The 13,755-nt window shown below is 40.2% G+C and overlaps 1 protein-coding gene across 2 annotated transcripts in view; it reads left to right on the forward strand.

The window, feature by feature from the left end:
- The first annotated feature begins 5,266 nt into the window (after window positions 1–5,266).
- CLINT1 (clathrin interactor 1) overlaps window positions 5,267–13,755 on the forward strand; it is a 58,973-nt gene continuing 50,484 nt past the window's right edge. Inside the window, exon 1 of one of the 2 annotated variants that reach the window (XM_030328427.2) lies at window positions 5,267–5,478. In XM_030328427.2, the coding sequence (XP_030184287.1) occupies window positions 5,438–5,478 (41 nt within the window). In that variant the 5' untranslated portion in view covers window positions 5,267–5,437. The remainder of the gene's footprint in view (window positions 5,479–13,755) is intronic. The other variant, XM_030328425.2, reaches the window with a different exon arrangement.

Below are 13,755 nucleotides of genomic sequence, written 5' to 3' on the forward strand. Positions count from 1 at the left end.
AACTGGGCTAGTCAGAGTCCTTCCCTGTGTTCTTAGACTCACTGGATAAAAGACAAAAGTGTCTCTTCCTCTTTGGTTGCCTAACTGAAAAAAATAGAACCCATTCTCCACAAAGTAGTAGCCCGAGTTCCTGCCAACTAAGAGAAACCTATCTGCAATAGAGGAAAATGAGAATCAGAGAGAGTTCTGACAGTATATGCTAAGTTCCTGAGGCAAATTTTATCTCTGAATTCCCCAGTCTCCTGTGTTGAAAAACTCCCTTGTTCTGCTTAAGATAGCTTCGAGTTTCTGTCACAAGTGACAGAAAGTATAGAAAATAATATACTAGTGAATCAGGAACTCATGGGGCAGGATTAAAAAACCTGAAATTTTTAAAGATGTCCAGGAATTTCTGATGTATGGCTAGGTTTAGGATACTCTGATAGAACAGCCTATCAGTTTATAAGGAAAAAAGCTGAGATCCACATAAGATAAGTGGCTTGATAATAACAGTAAGGTAGAATCTAGTGAGCACTTTACTACATGTAGGACCCAGCGTGAAGTGAGTCACATATATGATTTCATTTGTTCTTCAGCAGTCTGCTTTAAGTTTACTATGTCTAGCACATCTATTTGCTGCATACTCTGTTGGTTTTATCTACAGTTATATATCCACCACCTAGCACAGTACCTAGAACATAGTAGGAACTTACTAAATACCTGTTGACTATTGAATACATTTTACAGATTAATACAATTACTACTAGTAGTAGTAGTAATAATAGTAGTAGCAGCAGCAGTGCTAACATTTACTGAGTGTGTTACATATGTTACAGATTCTTTTTAAACATTACCTTATTTGATTGTCTAAAAAAGCCTTTATAAGGTAGGTTTCTACTACTCCCCATTATGATGGGAAAACTGAGTCACAGAGGTGTGAAATAATTTCCCCAAGGTCACACAGCTAAATAAGTAGCAAAATTAAGATTCAAATCCAGGCAATCCGGCTCCAGAGTCCAGTTCATAATCACTGTCTTATACTGGTTTAATTAATGTATCCAAAATGACCAAGCCACTGAATAGCAAGCAGATGCAGTGTTTGAGCCTAGGTTTGTCTGAGTCCAGAATCTACTCTCTTTAACTGCTCTTTATATTTCTTCTCTGTGGTTAATTATCTGGCAGTTCATGGTGGTCCACGTAAATGGCAGCCCTTGTTTTGTGCAATATATAATATGCATGGCTCTGGTGGCAACTCTCACAATATGATTAGAAACCAACTATCTCAACTTCTAGAGAGGAATAGTCAGGTGTGATCAAAAACAGGACTCAGTGGGCCAAATACTGAAACCAAGGTACAACTGTTTGCCTGTTGTGTCAATTTGGTTACTACAGGAAGCAGAAGCCAAAATGGAATTAGAAGTGTAAGAGATTTACTGGGGGAAACATCTATGAAGAAGAAAGGGGAGAGGAAACAACAGTAGGTGGAGACAGCCTCAGACCACAAGGAAGTTCTGACACCTGTTAAGGGCGAAAGAGGAGGAAGGAAGATTGGGTAGGAAGACTGCCTGATTGCAACGAAACTGGAAACTTGGAGGTAATCTGGGCGAGGCTGATGGGAAGTCCAGGGCAATGCTTGCCCGGTAGAGAAGTCTTGCACTGGGGAGAAATGGCCTGGCTCCAACATACTCAATCCCCGCCTGAGAGTAGCCCAGTGAGAGCAGGGCTTTGGTGTCAGTGCTGTGGTTGATTCCTGAGGAGCGGCTGCTGCAAGCTGTCAGCCATCCACACTCCTTGCAACTGGTTCTCTTGGAGAGAGACTTAGGCTGTGCCTTCCCATGGCTGCCACACCTATGTACCATGAATTAAATCTTCAGAAGGAAACACCAGGGAGCCACCCACAGAAGATAAGCAGTCAGGGCCTACAACAGCACCTCACATATCTGAGTACATTTGCTTTCAAACCTTGTGTTGGTTTGGCCTTACTAAAAGTGTCAGCTCATTTAGTGAAAAATGTATGTTTTCCTGAAGAGGGGTGAGTAGGACGTTTTCTCATTTATTTTTCGACAATGGACACATTTAAATTGCCACAAAGAAGTTACTATGGAAACTGCTCACAAACTTGCAAGATAAAAGGTAAAAATGGAACACTTTGTTGACATGCAAATGATTAGTCTTTGGAGACCACTTTTGAACACAGTCTTCTTGTCTGGTTCTTCTGAGTCCATTAGAATCAAAGGTAGACAGGCAAGTTTTTTGGTGTTACATTCTAGATGCCCCTGGTGTGATAACTCTGGAGTAAGTCTAGACACTTCCAAACTTGGTGTTGAAACAAGCAAAGTAGACAATGACATTGTACTCTCTAGGTAATTCTGGGAAGGCTGACTACGAATTGCTATGAATGTGCAAACAGGCCCAGGGCAGGGAAGGTGGTTGTTTTTATGCCAGGCCCATTCTTCTGATGTACCCTGGACCTGCTTGTTTGAAACTTAACTTGCTGAGCTCTTATTTATGCAAGGTAGTTTCTCTTTCTTATCTTCTCTGGCCACATTCCATCCTTTGAATCTTGGACCAGACAGCCTTTTCAACAGAAAACAAACTTCTCATCTGAAAGCACCATTTGTCTACCTATCTCTGCTCCTCTTTCCCTGCCTCTTCCCACCCACCAATCCAATTCACTTTATGTCTGCCTAAGCATTCCTATCTTGACAAAGCTTTGAGACAGCTTTGTCCCGATTTCTGCTTTTTCTATCTGGCAATTCTTTCAACTTGCTTCTCTCAGACCTTAATCCCAAAAGCTGTATTGAAACCCTTTTCAGGGGCGCCTGGGTGGCGCAGTCGGTTAAGCGTCCGACTTCAGCCAGGTCACGATCTCGCGGTCCGTGAGTTCGAGCCCCGCGTCAGGCTCTGGGCTGATGGCTCGGAGCCTGGAGCCTGTTTCAGATTCTGTGTCTCCCTCTCTCTCTGCCCCTCCCCCGTTCATGCTCTGTCTCTCTCTGTCCCAAAAATAAATAAAAAACGTTGAAAAAATTTATAAAAAAAAAAAAAAAAAAAGAAACCCTTTTCAAAGCTGCTTCCAATAATTAAGTGGATGCAATGTGAAGAGGTGACTTGACCTGAGGAACTAGGGGTCAGAGGTTCAGGGTTCTTGATTTAGGACCATTGTTAACAAGCTTCGCAACTAGCAGCAATCAATTTCACTTCTCCCTTGTGAATCAGTCTTCATCTGTTCCCTCCACCAGGTATTTTTTCTGGCAGATCTTTCTTTCTTTCTTTCTTTTTTATTATTTTTTTTTTTAACGTTTATTTATTTTTGAGACAGAGAGAGACAGAGCATGAACGGGGGAGGGGCAGAGAGAGGGAGACACAGAGTCGGAAACAGGGTCCAGGCTCTGAGCCATCAGCCCAGAGCCCGACACGGGGCTCGAACTCACGGACCGCGAGATCGTGACCTGGCTGAAGTCGGACGCTCAACCGACTGAGCCACCCAGGCGCCCCTCTTTCTTTCTTTTTTTAATGTCCAGCTCCTTTTCATCATTCAAGTTTTAGCTTAATTATAGAGTCCCTCAAAGAGGCCCTAAATACTCTGTATTGTTACTTTCCTCTAACACCATTCTCTTCAACATTATCTTCTGTTTTCTTCAACAATTTTCTATCTGCAATTATCTTAAATGTTTCCTTGATTATTATATTTGCTCCAAAGACCTGTAAGATCCAAGAGAGCTGAGGCCTTGTTGGTCTTGTTCCCAGCTGTATTCCCTACTCCTGGCACACAGAAGATTTCTGCTCAATACATTCGTGTAGAATGAAAAGCACTGTAAAATTCAAGCAGTTGGGCCAAATGAATTTTAATGTTTCTTTTGCACTTCTAACATGACCATTGTTAAAAATGAATAAGCAAGAAAATGAAGTCACAGCAACCATTGCAATAAAACACTGAGTGCAGTGTGTATTTGTACTTATGCTTAAGAATATAAACCTGCCAAGTTCTTGCATGTGTTACAGTGTTGTCTTTCTAGTTTCCCATAGAGTGTGAACTAAGTTTCTGAGCTTGAAGATAAAGTATCTAAGGAGGATATTAGGTAGCTGTCTAAATATAAAACCACTGTGTCACAGAATTAGAGTGCAATAGGTTTTAATTTTTTTTCTTTCTAATTTTTAATTTAAATTCTACTTAGTGACCATACACTGCAATACTGGTTTCAGGAGCAGAATACAGTGATTCATCACTCATACAACACCAAGTGCTCATCACAACAAGTGCCCTCCTTAATGCCCATCACCCATCCAGTCCATCCCTCACTCACCTCTCACCATCAACTCTCAGTTTGTTCTCTATCTTTAAGAGTCTCTCGTGGTTTGATTTGTATTTCCCTGATGATGAGTGATGCTGAGCATTTTTTCATGTGTCTGTTAGCCATCCGGATGTCTTCTTTGGAGAAGTGTCTTTTCATGTCTTTGGCCTTTTATTTCTTTGTGTTGTCTGATTGCTGAGGCTAGGACTTCCAATACCATGTTGAATAACAGTGGCGAGAGTGGACATCCCTGTGGCGTTCCTGACCTTGGGGGAAAAGCTCTCAGTTTTCCCCCTTTGAGGATATTAGCGGGGGGTCTTTCCTATCTCAAGTAATTTTTTTTACTCTTTTATTTTTGAGAGAGAGAGACAGAGAGAGAGAGAGAGAGCGAGCAGGGGAGGGGCAGAAAGAGGGAGACACAGAATCCAAAGCAGGGTCCAGGCTCTGAGCTGTCAGCACAGAGCCTGATGTGGGGCTCGAACCCACCAACAGTGAGGCCCTGACCTGAGCCAAAGTCAGATGCTCAACTGACTGAGCCACCCAGGTGCCCCTCAGGTACTATTTTAACAAGACTTATTTCACAAGAAAATCCTTTCAATGAGGTATTCGAAGACTCAAAATCATAGCACGCTCTGGTATTTGTTACATATTCAGGACTGTTTCTAGGGAGAAACAATACTTACTATTTGGAAAATGTGTCTGAGGGCTGCTTGATCCTATACCAGTGCTTCTGACACTTAAGCACGGAGGACTCCGTAAAGCACAGATTCCTGGTCCCCACCCCAGAGTTTCTGGTTTTGAAGGTCAGAGGCATGGGGAAGGGTGCGTAGGACCGGAGAGTCTAACAGAAATACTACCAAGTTTATCACACTAACTCTCTCAGCTTAACCTGTCCGCTAGGCCGGGGGAGAACTACAGGTCCCGGCGTGCCCCGCGCGCAGAGGGCGGAAAGTCGGGCACTTCCGCTCCACGCAGCGCCTCTGCCCCCGCGTCTCGACGTGTCACCGGCGGCGCCGCGGCTGTGGCAAGAGAAGGACCTAACTGGGGGAGTTCGAGGCGGCGGGCGGCGGCGGTGACCCCGGCCAGGATCTGCCCCGGCGCGGAAGTGTTCCGGGGTCTGTGGGGAGCAGGGGAGGGAGCCGGTGGCTCGGCCCGCGCGGGGCACGATGTTGAACATGTGGAAGGTGCGGGAGCTGGTGGACAAAGCGTGAGTATCGGGGGTCAGTTGTGGCCAAGGCCCACGCAGAGGAGGGGAGGAAGGGGGAAGGGGAGCTGGCCCTGCGCCCGGGGCTGCCCGCGTCACGCCCCCCGGCTTGCCCAGTCCCATCATGGCGGCGACCGGCTCTCTCTCCGACCCGGAGCAGGTCCCGACCCGCGAGGGTGAGAAGGGACCCTTCCTCGTTTCAAAACATCCTGTTAGCCCCCTCCTCTCCTGTGCAGGCCTTCCTCACCTTGCCCCCACCCACATCCCTCTAGGCACAGACCCTTTGGTCAGGGGAGGGGGCGGGGTTGTCCAGAGCTGGGTCACTGCCCTGGTTGGAGGACTGTCTTGGCCCCAGGCTGTGGGTTTTGCCTCCGGGGCAGCGGGGAAGGCTTGGAGGTGGGGGACGCAATGCCCTGACCCTCTGTGTTCTCAGGGTGTGGTGCGGAGACTCAGGCCTGGTCGGGTTGCTTACTAGGTTTCTTTTAATTCCTAATGAACCTGAAGTGTTGGAGTGGGTGGTAGGTGTAACAAGTGGCCATTGTGGTCAGGCTGAAGTTACTCAAAAGGAGATTCATCCTTTGCTTTTCTAACACTAGTGAAAGTAGATCACCACATTACTTACTGTGATTCTTCTTTTCCTCTGTTTCCTTTTCCACTACATTTCATTTTTGGAGGGTCACTTGTTCCATTGGGCTTAGTTAACAAGTCATTAAGAAATTTACCCTGAAGAAGGAAACAACCCGGGTTTATATCCCGTTGATCTGCTTTTAGCTTCCCTGACAGGTAAAATGACTAATGCATAGATGATTTCCTATAAGAGTTAGGTTATAACTTTAGTGTCTCACTACACCAGAAAAACCTTCACACTTAACAGACGTAACATTAAGGACTTCTAGGCCAGCAGGAAATAAAGTTTAAGAATTTAACCAGTCCTCTTCCTTTGGCTTCTAGTGATTGTGCAATACGTGTGGTGACAGAAACATTGGTGATACCGACCCAACCTAAAATCAGGAAGTGTTGATGGCAAACTTTTGAGTTTTTCTTGACACCAAAAAAAAAAAAAAAAAAAAACCCACACCAAAAACCAAAAAACACAATTTATAGTGGCTTGGATAATCATCAGATGGAACTTAGAATTTGACCATATTTTCCAATTTGCTGTGCTACCAAGAAGGCAGTAGAGCACCAAAGGGACATGGGTTTTAGAGGCTTCAGAGCTGGGTTCAAGCTCTGTAACCTTGGCAAGTTAAGTAACTTTAGGTGCCCCAGTTTTCTTAGGTGCAGTATGAAAATAATGATAGATACCTACCTTACAACGTTGTAAAGCTTAAGGACTAACGACTTTACATATAAAGCTCTTGCCACAGTATATTTAGATCAGTATACTTTGGATGATTGTAGCAGATGTTCTGCATTGAGAGGGAGATAAACATTAAAAGAGAAACTCCACGTTTGAGAAATGGTTTGCTTTAATAATTTTCCTTTATCAGCTGTTCATTTGATCATTAAGTCCTCAGACATTTATTTTGGGTTTTGCTATTTATATGCCCTTTGCTTCCTAAAGATAAAATCATGGTTCTTTTCCAGATACAGGTTCATTAGTTTTTTATATTTTTAATTTTTTTCCAGTGGACACTGTGCATGCCTTATTGGATCACTGGTTGTTTATCCAAGTGTAAAGACTTGGATACTAGCTTAAATAGTTTTGAAAGTCCAAAAGTCTCTACAAAACTCTTTATTTCTAAGCCAGAGAGCAGCAAAAGAGATCTAAGAGAAACCTTGTTATCTTAGAGAACTAAGTTTGTGGTACTCACAAATTTGCAGAAGCTATATACGTTTTTCAGGAGACAGAAATCAAGGCAACGTTCCTGCTGATGTTGTACGTTTGCTATTGTTTGTCTTTATCACTCATGTTACCAATCTTCAAGTGTTCAGGTGAAATTTGGCACATAAGTAGTTATCAAGTCATCTAATGGAAGAACTGTTGTTGAAAAAGAACTTCTGTCTTCCTTTTTACTACCCATTTTAAAATGGAGACTTGAACCAAGTTCAGGTACGTGTAAGAATTCTGCCACCAAGGACTTATTAAAGTTTTTGTGGGTGTCTGGCACATGATATTAAGATTAGAATGTGAGGTTATTTTACTGAATACTTAGAATTTAATTTTCATCTTTCATTGGCAGGAGAGAAAAAAATTCTTCCCTCAAAATGTAAGCATCTTACAGAACCAGTACCTGTGGCACAGTGTCCAGTTAGATTCTTCACCTTAAAATGCCATAATGGAGGAGAAACCAATCTGTAGAATGGCTGCTTTGATTATTAGAGGAATAAGGTATTGAGGGAACTTGGAAATGAAGAAACGAAGTGATTAAGGACTGCTCGGAGAGTTTGGATTAATAGAATGAGGTCTTACGTATTAGGAAGGGCACAAGTTAGGGGTTTTAGAGACCTGGGTTCAGATTCTGATACTTCCTTTTAAGCTAGCCATATGTATAATTTTGCAGAGAATCACATAAATATCCAAATGATAGATTCCTTATCAGTAAAATGAGAGGATGAGGGTAGACAAAGTCTGTTTTCAACTTTACTGGCTATTTGGAGACATGAATTTCCATTGCGTGGGCAGGGGGGAGATATGGAACTGGTATTTCATAATGGCACATAGATTTTGGAAAGTCATTCTCCAGCGACAGTTTTGGCTGAAAAAGGATTTTTTTTTTAAAGTGGTAATCAATAATTGTTATATTTAAATGCTTTATGCAGTAAATAAATGCAACCAATGACTCAGGAAAACTAGGACTTTTATTTAGCATATATCCCTACCCAGCGAGGTTTACTTGAGAAAGAAAAATGTTTTCTTTCAAAATGTGTTCCCTAGAGCTGCAGTTAGATCAAGTATGGTGGCAGTTCTGAAGTATAACGATGTATTTCAGATACTGGCTTTTGAGAGCTTGAAGACATGGAGGGTGAGGAGATACTTTCCACAATTGTTGACCTCCTGGTAGTATTAAATGGCTTGGTGTGCAGAATACTGTGGAACTGAGGAAAAGCAGATAAAGTCATAGGCCAGCCAGAGCTTAGAGTACCAGTTTCCTCCCACTTGTACTCAAGTTGCATGAAAGGCAGCTGTGGCAGGAAGGGATAAGTGGCACCACTCCCACCAACTAGGACTAGCTTGACCATTATCATCGTGTGACCTGCCTTCTTGTAATAAAGTTGGATTCTTTGATATTTTGTTATCCCACACATGGTATAAATTAAAAGTTGCTACGGTTCTGTTCTGTTTTTTCTCCAAACTTTGGGAATGTAGTCAACGTGACAGATAGTGGTAGATCAAAATGGCTACTTATTATTCAAGCCCAGTTAATCCTTCTCTTCCATTGCACAGAGTAGTACTAGTGGTAAATCTATTTCATCGGTGGCCCTTACTCTTTCTATGATAGTGATTCAAATAGTGCTGGCCAGCTACTGTTGGTGGGCAACTGCTATTGGTAGTCCTTTCTTATTTTCTTAAGCATAGCTTGCGTTTTCCCTTATAAGTTGATTTTTGTTGGTGTTAACATGCGGTTTTATCCCCTAAATGTTTGTAGAGCTATAGAAACTACTGTTGCCTAGTCTAGACTCCAGAAGGAGAACCTTTTACTTTTTAAGAAAATATTTCATTCAGTTATTTCAACAGATAATACATTTTTTTTTTTTTGGAGTAGTACTGTATTTTCTGAACTTGAAAAGTACAATACAGGTACCCTGCCTTCAAGAAACTTGCCATTACAATTACACTATATTTTGAACTTACTGTCAGTTTTGCTTTTCAGTCACCAGATGGTTTCCCCCTTATTTTCCCTGTCTTCCCAGTAAATCTCTGTTCCGTTTGCTTCTTAGAATTTGAAAGCAGACATGATTGTCAGCTTTTTAGTCTTCCCCTATCAACTTTTTTGGGAACCAATAATAGATGATTGTTATTAGTGAAATAATTAATTATCCGCCCTCTCTTATGGTAAGTGGATATAAGAAGATATTAAGAATTTAATTCCAAAGACAGAAGAGTTTAATTTATCTTCTGCCAATATTTCTGTAGTTTAAATTAGCCAATTTAGTACTACTGTCAAAATGCTTTTAAAAATCACTTAGTTGTCTCTTATGTTTTTCTGTGCCCTGTAGTGTTAGTTTACAAGTAGTTTTTCGTTTGTTTACTGATATATCCACTGAAAGTACTTGTGTGTGTGTGTGGTTTTTTTTTTTTTTAATTTAATTTTAAGTACCACTTATTTAGTTAATACTTCTGGTTTTTACAGTATGGCTCCACAGTTGAACCTTTTTGTGTGCTCTTAAATTATTTTATTTCATTTTTTTTTAAACAAATTAGTTTTTAATGTTTATTTATTTAGAGAGAGAGAAAGTGCCATCAGGGGAGGGGCCGAGAGAGGGAGAGAGAGAATCCCAAGGAGGCTCCGTGTTGTCAGCACAGACCCCGACATGGGGCTTGATCCCAGGAACCATGAGATCATGACCTGAGCTGAAATCAAGAGTTAGATGCTCAGCTGAGCCACCCAGGCGCCCCTCTTACTTATTTCTAGTGTTTACTTAATAATTCTTTTAAGAAAAAGTAAAGAGTAAAGGCAGCTTTTTTTTTTCTTAATTTTTTTTTAACGTTTATTTATTTTTGAGAGAGAGAGAAAGAACGTGCGCAAACAGGGGAGGGTCAGAGAGAGACAAAGACATAGAATCTGAAGCAGGCTCCAGGCTCTAAGCTGTCAGCACAGAGCCTGACGCGGGGCTCGAACCCACAGACTGTGAGATCATGACCTGAGCTGAAGTCAGGTGTTTAACCGACTAAGCTACCCAAGTGACCCAAGAGTATAGGCAGTTTAAATAACATTTTAATCTTGAAGAAATTTTATTGTTTTATCTTTCATATTAAGATATATCTAGCTGTGAAAAAGTACTTTTTTAGTATTTGTAATAGCTCTTATGTACAAAAAGTTAACTCCTTTTAACCTCAACTGACATTACTTAACATTCTTGGACAATGTATTTAAACTGTTTATTCTTTTATGCCTTTTTTTATTGTTTGTTTTTTGAGAGAGAGAGATAGAGAGCGTGTGCAAGCAGGGGAGGGGCAGAGAGAGGGGGAGACACAGAATCCAAAGTAAACTCCGGGCTCTGAGCTGTCAGCACAGAGCCTGATGTGGGGCTCAAACCCTCGAGTTGTGAGATCATGACCTGAACCGAAGTCGGATGCTTAACTGACTGAGCCACCCAGGTGCCCCTCTTTTATGCTTTTTTAAGGTGTCACTTCATGAGCTTTCCTTGTTTGGTCTAATTACATATGTTTATCTATATGTTTTTATAGTAATTTGCTAGCAAAACACATTCTTCTACTATACCTCCAGGTGATATTTAATGGATCTAGGAAGCAGTTTGGTTCAGAGATCAGAACTGAATCTTTGGTTCAGAGATCAGAACTGAATCGAAATCTGAGGTCTACTGTGAAGAAACAGTGGTCTTGGGCATTGGAACAATATCTCTTAAATTTTTCTGTCTGGAAAATGGAGATGATACTTATTTTACAGGGTTCTTGTGAGGATTAAGTTCATGTGAAACACTTAGCATATTACCTGACATAAACTTTGAAATACCTATTGTTGTTATGTAATGCAGAAAATCATTTATAACATAGAAAAAAACAGGAATATAGTGTTTAAAAGAATAAAGAAAATATTGTTGTTAGATTAGATTATTTACAAGTATGTAAGGACTGTGTCTTAATCCATGCGTCATTATTTTCAGTGAGCACTCTTTCATAAAACTCTTCACCTGAATGGACATCTTAACCTACATATAGGAAAACTCATATAAATATCTCTAATGTGTATGCCATGTGTTGTTTTCACCAAGTCATAAATGCTTTTACTTTAATATTGAAAACATGTTACAGAAGTAGAAGTAATTCTTTAAAAAGATATGTTGAGGAAAAAAGTCTTTGGGGAGACATATTGCAATTTCTATCTGCTAATCTTTGTTCAGTTTGTTTTGTAGTTTCTAAAGATATTAAAGATAGTACTAATGTAAAACATTCTCCTAAAATGTAAAAAGATTTATCTTTTGAACTTGACAGTTAATTCTTTTTTTAAGTTTATTTTTTTGAGAGAGAGCATGCATGCAGGGGTCAGGGGTAGGGATTGAGGGGGAAGAGACCGAGAGAGAGGGAGAGAATCCCAAGCAGGCTTCATGCTGTGGGGTTGATCTCCTGAACCACGAGATCATAACCTGAGCCGAGACCAAGAGTTGGACACTTAACTGACTGAACCACCCAGACATCCCCTAATTCTTAAAGAAACTGAACAGTATCAAGAAAAAGAACCCTCTAAGTAATCAAATTTGCCATCTCTGACAATAGATGAATGCACATTGCAGAAAGGGCTTTCCGATTATTCAGCCCATTCTCCCAAGTTGGCAAGAAATTCTTTTGGCTTACCAGAGTTCTTTAGCCTGAAAATTAAACACAGGTAAAAGAACATAATGTATTCCCGTGTTGGAACTAATTTATAGCTAATTATGATTTGTGGATAAATTTAGCTAATGAATTATTAGTTGGAGTAATTTTGTTAATGCGTAACAATAGGCATGTTTTGTATTTAAGTGAGTTTGCCAATTGTTTTAGAATGTCTTTTGACATGCAAATTTGTTTAGTTTCAAAATTCTTAGGAAAGTATTTAAGTTCTACATAATTCAAATATCAATAATTTTTTTCAATTTCCACATAAATTCGCCATTCACCATTATGTGGTAAATGTGTATGCATGCTTTTGGAATGTTTCACTCAAAAATTCTCATTCAGATAGCCTTAAATTTTTAAAATAGCAAAAATATATGCATTGAAAATTCAGTTTCCTGGGTTTTTTTAACTTTTGTTTTCATGTATTTTTAGAAGATCGTTAAAGAACAATGCAAATAAATATACTGAGGATTTTTTTCTATTGATTTTTCTCGTATTTGTTCTTCAGCTTAGGGTTGTTGATTAAAACTGTTTTTATTTGCAGCTAAACCACAATGGTTAAGTAACATCCTTAGTTTGATGTGTTTGCCTTATATTTAGAAGTTTGGTACTGAATGGGCTTTTGAAGTGTGGCTCATTTCTCATGAAGCCAAATAAAAATTTTAACCCTGCAGTCTGCTCTCCACACAGCAATGATTGATTCTTGAAAAATGCTAAATCAGATCTGTCTCAGCTTTTCAAGTTACTTCTCATCTCCCTGCCTCTCAGCCTGTACTTGATCTGGCTCTCTGCTGCCCCCTCTGACCCCATCTTCCATTACTCTGTGATTCTCTGTTCACTTTCTGTTTAAAATAGCATGCATCCACCTAAGTCACTCATTTCCACCTCTGCTTCTTTTATTTACATATATTCTGCTGCTGCCTCTAGGATGTGAACTCCTTGAAGGCAGGGACTTCGTCTTGTTTACTGCTGTATTACTAACTCTTAGAACAGTGTATGTTATATAGTAGGTGCTCAATAAATATCTTTGACTATGTTAAGTTTGATAAGCTGATTTATATTACTGAAGAAATCTTCTAAGTCCATGTATTTCTAATAAAAGCTAATAGTTATTTAGTATCTCCCATGTGCCAATAAGAATTATGACAACATTGTTATCATCTTCAATTTATTGATGAGCAAATAGGCCACAGAGAAGTCCAGGAACTTGCTGAAAGTAACACATCTAGAAAATAGAGTCTAGATTTAAATATAGATGTTTACTTTCAGAACATATATTTAACAGTTTTTGCTAACTTTTACAAGACATAATTATCAAAAAAATATTTTACTATAATAAAGGTGAGTTGCCAGTGTATACTTTATACTAATTAAAAATTACTTGGAGAAATATTCATAATATTTAAAATTTCTGCACCAAATTCATTGAGTGTTTATTCTTTTTTTCCCCCCATATGTACCTGTCATAAAAGAAAAATTTTCTGGACTCTTGATGTACTTTGAATAATGTCTATATGTTAGATGCCCCTCAAGAGAAGGAAAGCAAACAGATGTTTATGTAGGTGCAAAAGAAAATCTTTAGCTATTGTAATGAAGGTATTCACTACTTAATCCTAAAATTTGTGACATTTATGGGGCGCCTGGGTGGCTCAGTTGGTTGAACATCCAACTTTGACATAGGTTGTGACCTCGCAGTTCGTGAGTTTCATCCCTGCATCGGCTCACGGACGAGCCTGTACGTTGGATCCGTCGTTCCCCCCATCTCTCTTCTGATCCTCCCC

Source organism: Lynx canadensis, chromosome A1 (assembly GCF_007474595.2).
Source record: "Lynx canadensis isolate LIC74 chromosome A1, mLynCan4.pri.v2, whole genome shotgun sequence".
NCBI lineage: Eukaryota > Metazoa > Chordata > Mammalia > Carnivora > Felidae > Lynx > Lynx canadensis.